The sequence below is a fragment of the Acipenser ruthenus genome, chromosome 4, assembly GCF_902713425.1.
Source record: "Acipenser ruthenus chromosome 4, fAciRut3.2 maternal haplotype, whole genome shotgun sequence".
NCBI lineage: Eukaryota > Metazoa > Chordata > Actinopteri > Acipenseriformes > Acipenseridae > Acipenser > Acipenser ruthenus.
This window is the reverse complement of record NC_081192.1, coordinates 12,268,147-12,278,020: the sequence shown is the minus strand read 5'-3', so window position 1 is coordinate 12,278,020 and position 9,874 is coordinate 12,268,147. Positions and strand designations below refer to the sequence as shown.

Below are 9,874 nucleotides of genomic sequence, written 5' to 3'. Positions count from 1 at the left end.
TTATAGCTGAGTTATACATACATTTTAAATATAAGTCAGTATAAGTTATTGTAGCCTATTTATAATATTGCAAAATTCAATACAGATACAACAAAAAAGAATGTTACTGAACAGTCAAATGGCACATGGTTTCAGAACAGTAATTTGCAGAGCCACATTATCCAGTCTTTGACTTAATGCTTAGAATTGCACCCATGCTTCTAAATTATAGCCTAGGTTTTACTGATTCCTTATACAAGCACTCTGCTTATTGTTTTGACCATGCAGTGGTTAGGCAAGTGGCAGTGCCCTCTAGTGGTTATTGCATGGTGCATCTTTTCAAAACTTATCACTTAAATATGTATAAAATACTTTGAACTGAGTTTGCAAGGACTATTTTGCTAAATTATTACAAACGGTTTAGATGGATAGTTTATTTTAGTGCTGTTAAAAGCATACATTAAATGCAAATTGTAGTTATATATTTTCAAATTATTCAGCTGTTTAAAAAAGGTAATCTATCACCAATATGAAAATATATTTCAAATAATTTCATCACTATTCTACAATGAAGTATTTCCTAAATATATCATCATATTTGGTAGAAACCAGGCCTTCTTGCTTTGAAGTTATTCACTTGATGACTTTTCATGTACGTGCTTATTATTTGTTACAGCATTGTAAGATATCATTTTAAATTCTCTGCATAAATAGAACCCAGCATGCATTATTATTATTATTATTATTATTATTATTATTAATATTATTATTATTATTATTAGTAGTAGTAGTAGTAGTAGTAGTAGTAGTAGTAGTAGTTTCAGTTTAATTCCAGTTATACTAGTTATTCAAATTACAGTTAGTATATTCTTGTACCAGTGCAATGGTTACTAAATTCTTATTAAAGCTGATTTAATACTAAACTAGAAATGCAAAAAAAACTATTATCCTCAGCATGCAAATACATTATTTCCTTTTGTTCCATTGCAGTGATTACAACAGTTTGTTTTCATTTCAAACACTAACTACATATTTTCTTTTTTTTCTTGCTGTCACACAGACACACAGGTTAGTAAAATACAATATTTGATGATTCTTTATCTGCATAGATGCATTTTACCTTTTTTAATAAATGTACTTCTGTTTCTGCTTATCATTCCATGCCAGGCTGTATGTACTGGCATTAATCTTCCCGTCTGTTCGTCTATTAGTGATTTCCTTTTATACTTCTAAAACTGGCATCATCCCCGATAGAGCATCAACCCCGATAGAGCATTATATTCTACTGGTAGAAGTCTCTGATTTCAATTGGTTTGGGGGAATGTCTGTGGGAATGTCCACCTTGGCTCATTATCCCAAAGGGGCTGGACATTTCTGGAGGCAAACCTTTAAAATAAGGTGGAAATTAAATTGATAAAGGTATTTGCCTTGCATACAAAGGACTCAAAGAAGGCTATGCATGCATCAGGGTTAAGATACATTCTTTCTATAAAATTTAACATGTAAGTTTGGAGTGAGTTTGTGGTGTGGCTAAATAGTACACATAGAACATTTGATGGGGAGTTTAATTCTAATCTTTCTTACTATATTGTATAACAAGAGCTCAGCCATGTACAGTTATTATGTGTATTTCATTGATTATACTGTATGTATTGATCATACTTTATAATATGTGACAATAATTCTAGTGTAGTTCTGTTTTTTACTAAAATGATCCTTTCTGTTGAGTTTTAATGAAGTAATCATCAATTAATGACAGTAAAAGCCTCAACCCTTTGATGTGAAGTGCCACCCTTTGTAAAGTGTCTAATATACCCATGAATTAATAAATCAACACCTGCAGTATTGCTAGATAATAACATTGTATTCATTTTTTTCCCCCATTGTAGAATCTTGAAGGACCACAGGTGAGCAATATTTATTTGACACTGGTGGACATTTAGATTATTTTAAAAGAGAATTGTGCATTTGTGGCCTGGGATGCGAAAACAAAAACTGTAATCAATGGTAGCATATACACAGATAGAAGGCCCTCAGATTGTTATGGTGGTTATCAATATCATTGCAAAAATAGAAGAAAAAATAATCTAAATATAATATAAATATGGAGACACTTATTTTAGTAATAGCTTATTTTAGTAGTAGCTTTAACACTATTGCATTTTGATTGGTTAAGAATGTTTGTGAGATGTTTGTGTGAGACGAACTTCTATGTCTACATTAATATATTAAGAGGAAACACATTCACTGTGTTGCTCATGTAAGAATACATGTAAAGCCTAAATAGATGTGTGCAATGTGCCACTGAACCAGTAGACTTTTTTCCATCTGCTTTTTATTATTATTATTATTATTATTATTATTATTATTATTATTATTATTATTATTATTATTATTATTATTATTATTATTGTTTTATATAATATAATGTTTTTTTTTTCTCTTCAGGGTCCCCGGGGAGACAAAGGCCCCATGGGAGACACGGTACGGAATTATAATTTTTTTTTAGCTGCTTTTTTCGAATACTTTAGAAACTGTAGTTTCCAATATTCACCCCTAGGCTTATTATGTTTAGGCATGTTCCATCTGTCATAAATTATGTTTGCTATTTTAATGGAAAAAATGCTCTTGTCTGACATTTTCACATATACCCACACGTTAAAATGGCAGTGTGGCCAACAAGAGTTTCCATACAGGGGGGAATTCCTGTGAAATGAATGAGCACTGAGGGACAATGGACGAAACAATGTCCTCCAACTTTGCACATGTCTTTTTCACAGGAATTCACTTTAGCATGGAGACTGACAGTTCCTAAAAAACACAAGAGTTGGTTTACTACTGATATTTATTTATTTATTTATTTATTCATAATTTTTATTGCAATTATAAAGCCTGTATGGTCAATTTTCTCTTTTAGGACTGGGGTTTATTAATACTTCGTCTATACATTGAGCAGTTCAAATAGTACCAATTAACAATAACTGTAATAACTGTGTACAATTATTTAATGCTAACGCTGCTCAGAATTCAAAAAAAGTTTGTTGTTGGTTTTGTTATTTGGTACTTTTTAAAAGTTGCTATCCCAGCTTCATAACTAGGATTGAGCATTTAATGACTGAGTATTTATTTATTTCTATTATCATATCATATTGCTCTTAGGGTTCCCAAGGTCCAAATGGTAGAGATGGCGTACCTGGTACCCCTGGACCTGCAGGACCCCCCGGTCCCCCTGGCCTTGGTGGAGTAAGTGCAAAAAATATCTTTAGACAAAAAGCACAGCTGAAATCTAAATCCTCCAAACTGAGAAAAAATGCTTAGACACATTTAACATGACACAGCCCTGTCAGAGACAGATTTTGAGGCCTACATCAAACTGCAGTAACTCCACATCATAGCCTGTGTATACATCATCACAGCCAACAAAATGGATGTCTGTTTGTGTTATATCAAGTAATAGTAGACTGTTTGAAGCCTCAATTGTGTAGTGTCAGTGCATACTTACAACATAGAGATGACATCACTTCCTTCACGTGACCAAAATGTTCCAAATATAATCCCATACCCATTATTGAAATATCTACCGGACCCTGTAAAGTTTCCATTCAAATTGCATTTGTAAATTTCCAGGATCTATCTGACACAATAGTTACCTAATATAGTCCTATGAGCTGTATAGAGCTACGTCTATATTTAACACTGTAATCTAACCTGATAAATGTTTCCTGTAGTAAATTTGTTTCCATGCTTACCATATTTATACTTTACTACACTTTACTATGCTATTGTCATGGTATTCCACTGTAAACATTCATAGAGGCAATCACTGCAAGGGTAATATTCATAAATAAAATAGCATCTTAGTAAGTAAATTGGGCATGTTTTTGAATACTTCCAAGGAAAACTACCTTAAAACTTTTTAATTTAGTTTGAAATGTATGTCATCTTAATATTTCCAAAATACTCTTCTTTTTCCAGAACTTTGCCGCTCAGTACAAAGCCCCTGACGCAGGTCCTGGACCCATGGTAAGCATATACGTATATATATATATATATATATATATATATATATATATATATATATATATAGTAGCGTGCACGGGGGAAGACAGCAGCAGGGCTGGTAGGTGACGTAATCACACACGAAGACATAAGCCTGATATACACTCCTTGCAAAGGAGCCGACTCTTTTGTACAGCAGTATCGGCGCTATGCTTTAGTGCGAGAGGTCCCGGGTTCGCGCCTGCCCTCCACCTGTGTGTGGATTGCCTTGCCCTGTGTGATGCGCCTGCCTGCATTAACCTAGATCGCTACAATATGTTAGTGTTTTAATTCAAACACTTTTATTATGATACAAGATAGATATAGGTAATTATAATAAGCAAAATGTAGTTATCCTCTTATTGGAGACTTGGTCTGAAAAGCAAATATTTGAATTCCTCTCTTAATTCAAGCTACCTGGCCACCATTTGATTCATTGATGATCCAAATCCACCACGAGACAGCTTTCCTCCTTTTGGGAGAGGCGCTCTGTATTTGTTGACCTTTAGTAGGACCAAAATGATGCCTGCACCTCAATAATAGATTCAGTAAAGAATGCACCTAATGTAAATTTATAGTGATTTAATTTATACAAAATACGCAGTTTTTTTTATACATCACTGATTGGGTACAGGTGAAAAGTTGCCCTTTTCATTACACATGTTGTCAAATGTATTTTTCATATGTTCATTCTTTAAGAACTTTAGTAACAAATAAAATAATGTTTATACAGTACATTTTACAGTACCTTTAGATCAATTGATCTAAATACTCCTGTCATCATTAAAATGTGACCCTTCCTGGCTTTTTGCTATTTTTATACAGAAAGAAATACACTAAATACTAATTAGCACTGTTTGGTGTTTGATTTCCAAAATCTTGCTATACAACAAGGAAAGAGACACACTTCAGATCTAAACAGTGGCAGTGTTCAGATCTACTACTGTTTAGAATGAATACATGGTACAGACACTTGTGTCTTCCTGTTATCAACACACCCGTAATACTTTTGCACAATGATATTATGATTAGGCTTGCTACTTTTCGATATTAACCGGTAAAGCTTGTTAAACGCAAGTTTGACTGAAATAAATTTATATAAGATAAATATTGGTAAAACCACTGACTATTTTTTTTTTATTTTCTTACCAAAAATAATCATTTAGAAATAATATCTAGTTTGTGTAGTTTTTATACTTACTGTCTGTCCCGTCTCCTTTCCGCTCTGAATGGTTAGGGGTCGCTGTCAGTCATCTCAGTGGTCTGTTAGAACTGTAGCTTCACTGTCACTGTCATTTCACCCTGTTCTGACAGATCTCGTTGACAGAAGCAGCACTACAATGCTCTCATTCGCTTAAATGACTGTCAGTCATCATGACCTGCACTGACTGTGCACTTGCCAGCTACAGCTCCTGTCATTCAAAGCGCCTACTTTGAAATTAGCGCATTAAGGTGTAGGTAGGCTTTTGCCATAGGTATACGGTTACTAGTTTGATTTGAAAATGGGGAGCAAGAGGAAAACATTTAATGAATATTGTGCACAATACCCTGACCGATGTCTGAAGTCTCCGCGGCAGGACGAAGTGGGCCTGTTTGCCTTACCTTCCAGTGACTCTGAGTCCAGCTGTGCTGAACCTGAAGCAGGAGAGGGGGAGCTCAGACTCCAAATAAGAAGTGGAAGTTAGTTCTGTTAGGTTTTTTTTTTTTTTAAAGTGTGTAATACACTTTTATACGCTGCGTTTTCTACAGTTTATTTGAGACAATTTAAAAATTTGTGTAGGATCTATATCTATACAAGGTATAGCTCTGCTGTGACCAAACGTTATTTCAGTTAGAATGTTGGTAACCATGGTTTTGTTGCATGTTGAATATGATAAAGGGGTTTTGCTAAATAAGACGTTTCTCAATGGTATAAAAAGTCTGTGGTTTTTTTAAAGCATAACTGTCGATTTCACCCATTCTCTGCTTGATTGGAAAAATAAAGATCGGAAAAGAACGGTAAATTCTTTCTAAAATAAATGTCGATATTAATCGCAGATTTGGCAAAAAAATAAAAATCGAATAGTAGCAAGCCTAATTATGATGAATAATACTGCAATAAGACAAGCTTTTCCTGCATGAATATCAATCTCTTACTGCAATCTCAAATGCCTTATAATCAATAAACACAGACCCTTTTGTAAACTTCTGACCATTATTGTAAATACACACTCTAAAAAGTCTTGTTTTGATTTTGATAGGGTTTGATGGGAGCAAGAGGCCCACAAGGCCCAACAGGACCTCCCGTAAGTCTGACATCTTTATTATTAGGACTCATACCTTTCAATTGCAAGCATTGATTTAATTAAAATTGCTATGACCAAAATGAATGACTGTTTTATTTTCTGTTAAATTAGGGGGCTCAAGGTTTCCAAGGACACCCTGGCGAGCCTGGTGAACCAGGACAGACTGTAAGCACTTTTTAAGCAGACCAGAGGCTGAGTGTCTTTTGGTTTTTTTGAAGGTTGCTGTACTTTTAAATAACATGCTGACTTTCTGACCTCATTCCACCCCCCCTCCCCCCCCCCACCCGCGCCTTTTTTTTTTTCTCGAAAATCAGGGCCCAGTAGGTGCTCGAGGCCCCACAGGTCCCCCTGGAAAGGCTGGTGATGATGTAAGTAAAGAGTTCTTGCTCATATTCTTGTCCTACAAGGAAGATGTGGCTCATCTCCTTCACTTTTTGAAATGTATTTTCCTATTTCACAGACAAAGAGAGTTATTTTATGATGTAGGTACAGACTCAGATACATTTGTTAATATAACAGGAGTCAGGAGTTATGATCTTTATTCACTGGTATATTCCCATAATTAGGCCCATCAATTGGTAAACCCCATGATATCAGTTTGACATAAAGCAAAGGTATTTTTCCTTTTTTTTTTTACTTAAGAAGGCCCTTGGATAAATCACAGCGTAATAAATAAATGTAATGAATGCTGAGGCACCCTTGTATATTTCAATGTCTCTCTTTAACAATAGGGTAACCCTGGCAGATCTGGCAAACCCGGTGATCGTGGAACTGGTGGTGCTCAAGTAAGAAGCATAATTGCATATTATACATATGAACATATCATATCATATAATAGGTCATATGTATATACAGTATATATATATATATATATATATATATATATATATATATTTAAAGCTAACAATGAGATCATTTGACAGTAGCCTAAACATTCTACTTAATAGATATGTAATTAGTGGCCCACACAGACATACAGTAGACCATAAGAGCGATTTTGTGCTGTTGTATCACTGCTTCAGAGTGAACTTGTAACCAAAAAGCTTTGCAAGAGGAAAAGGTTAGGTTAGTGTTTTAATAAATATAAACATGATCACTTTTGTATCCAATATTATTACACAGACAGAAGTTTGCTACACATGTATAATGTAGGTTCTTGTTTATTAATAATCCAGTTAGTAAGGTTATTTATTGCTTAGCAACTTTGATATTCAATAACCTGTTTCCACCTTCAATAGGGTGCTCGTGGGTTCCCAGGAACCCCTGGTCTTCCTGGAATGAAGGGACACAGAGTAAGTATCATTTTACCTGCTTTTGTTTAAAATGTTAATCATTCCCATTTCAGGACACACTGCAAGAGGTACGAGCCAGCTGGATGAATTGAAAGAGCAGTAGATCAACACACTGATAAAGAGCTTTGATAGGACTGATTCTTTAATATAATACCAAATAGGGATTTGCATCTGTAGTACATGTTTAATCCCTAACCCTAACCAGAGTCTTACAAAAGAGCGAATTCACTGAAAAGTGATATGGTCCACGTATCCACACTAGCTTAATTTTGGTTATAGCCTCACTTTCCTCTTGTTCATGTGATCTTTTGGTCCTGGGTGACATGTTTTCAAAGCTACATGCACAGTGTTCACATATTATATTGCTCACAAGACTTATACATGAAACAATAATGTCAAGTGTAGTTTAGTGTATCTGCACACAGTGTCATACCAGCAAATGGATCTCACTGTTCAATCAGCTGGTATGAGTGCAGTCGGAATGTCAAACAGTACATTAATCCAAGTGTGTCCAGTAATAGTATTAGTTCAAATAAAGAGGACATATTTTAAATTATGACTGAATGTGGAATAGTGTAGTATTTATTTTTTAATTATGCTGAAGTTTTATCAACAACCTGAAATATCTAGTAACTTTACCATTTCTTTTGAAATTATGAATTTTGAATCCAGGTTTTTAATCAGAAAAAGCCTGGGATGTAACATAATAAATCTTGGTTCTATTCAGTGTGAGCTTTCCCCTCAATTTCTGTATTGTTCTTATACAGGGTTACACTGGTCTGGATGGAAGTAAGGGTGATGCTGGAGCAACTGGCGTTAAGGTAATGAGAACACCATAATATTATAAAATAACAAGCAGGCGCTGCGACAGGTTAGACTTTCCATAGAGCTTAAGTATATTGTTTACCTCCTTGTCAAAACCTTGACTACCAATTATTAAGTTGATCCGTCATATACACGATAGTATATTAAGAAAATTTGCTGTATTTTGATATATAATATAGTATTATAGAATTATACCATATATACATGCCAAAATTGCCCTGTAATATTCCCATAAATGAAGACATTAAGATCAAACCAGTGTGTAGCCTGCTGGAATGACCCTTTCACTGATACACACTGAATACCAATGATCCGGGCTATATTATGACTGGATAGCATGGTATGCCTGATAGAACTCCCACCACCTTTATAGGGAAGGGTTTGGTTTCCAATGACAAAATGGTTATTTCCATATTGACTGCTGGTTTCATTTGGAGTTCTGATATATATCCTCTTCTTTCCACACAGGGTGAAACAGGCGCTCGGGGGGAGAATGGATCCCCCGGACAGGCGGTAAGTGACCTAAATACTTTAGAAGGTTTTGTTACAATTTTATTTTTACAAACAACAACTTATTATCCATTCTATTGAACGATAGGGACCAATTCACAAAAGTTTAACCCATGACATATACAATTCTATGCAAAAAAGTCTTAAAAAATAACCCATTAGTACTTTTTGAATAGGGCCCATAATCTAAAACCCATGTGGATCATATATTTATATTTTTTAAAATATACTCACAACAAGCATTTACATTATCCCATGGCTCTGCAAAACAGCATACAAGTTAGTTCTTGATATCGCTGACAAATTGGAAAACCTGGTTGGAAACCATGGTCAAGTATCAACATTAATTGTCCATGTAGGTACAAATGATTATATTTAGAGAATCTGAGATTCTCAAGAGTAATTTTAAATCACTTTGTCGAGAAGCAAAACAAGGATGTAAGAATATCATTGTTTCTGGTCCTCTACCTGTTGTTAGGAGGGGATGTGAAGCCCTCAGTAGACTCATCTTCTCTAAATTGCTGGCTAGCTAAATGGTGTGCTGGAGAAAACCTGGGTTTTAATTGATAACTGGGATAGCTTTTGGGAGAGACCTGGGTTCTTTAAAAAAAGATGGTCTGTATCCAAATAAGAGAGGCTCATTTAGATTAGCAGAAATATAGAGAATTATTGTAAAAACACTGACTTAGATTTCAGCCGTGTGACCAAACTCCACACTTAAAACATCACATTAAGGTAGTATCAGTCCCCCGCTGTGAATTGCCAGCTTACTGTCGGAGCTCATGTTCTGACAATTTAATTAAAATTAAAACATCGTCCAGTGGCAATCTTAGTAGCCCTGCACTGACCCATCTGAGGTTGGCTTTATCAAATACAAGATCTCTAAGCAACACCTCTCTTTTAATTAATGATTCTATTTTGGAATCAAAATATTTTTACTTTGGT

The 9,874-nt window shown here is 34.8% G+C and overlaps 1 protein-coding gene across 1 annotated transcript in view; it reads left to right on the top strand.

Annotated features, from left to right (window-relative positions):
- The first annotated feature begins 1,772 nt into the window (after positions 1–1,772).
- LOC117400284 (collagen alpha-2(I) chain-like) overlaps positions 1,773–9,874 on the top strand; it is a 33,033-nt gene continuing 24,931 nt past the window's right edge. The window contains exons 1-11 of the mRNA XM_034000009.3: positions 1,773–1,886; positions 2,428–2,463; positions 3,139–3,222; positions 3,955–4,002; positions 6,258–6,302; positions 6,414–6,467; positions 6,617–6,670; positions 7,034–7,087; positions 7,541–7,594; positions 8,362–8,415; positions 8,888–8,932. Coding sequence (XP_033855900.2) covers positions 2,452–2,463; positions 3,139–3,222; positions 3,955–4,002; positions 6,258–6,302; positions 6,414–6,467; positions 6,617–6,670; positions 7,034–7,087; positions 7,541–7,594; positions 8,362–8,415; positions 8,888–8,932 — 504 coding nt within the window. The 5' untranslated portion in view covers positions 1,773–1,886; positions 2,428–2,451. The remainder of the gene's footprint in view (positions 1,887–2,427; positions 2,464–3,138; positions 3,223–3,954; positions 4,003–6,257; positions 6,303–6,413; positions 6,468–6,616; positions 6,671–7,033; positions 7,088–7,540; positions 7,595–8,361; positions 8,416–8,887; positions 8,933–9,874) is intronic.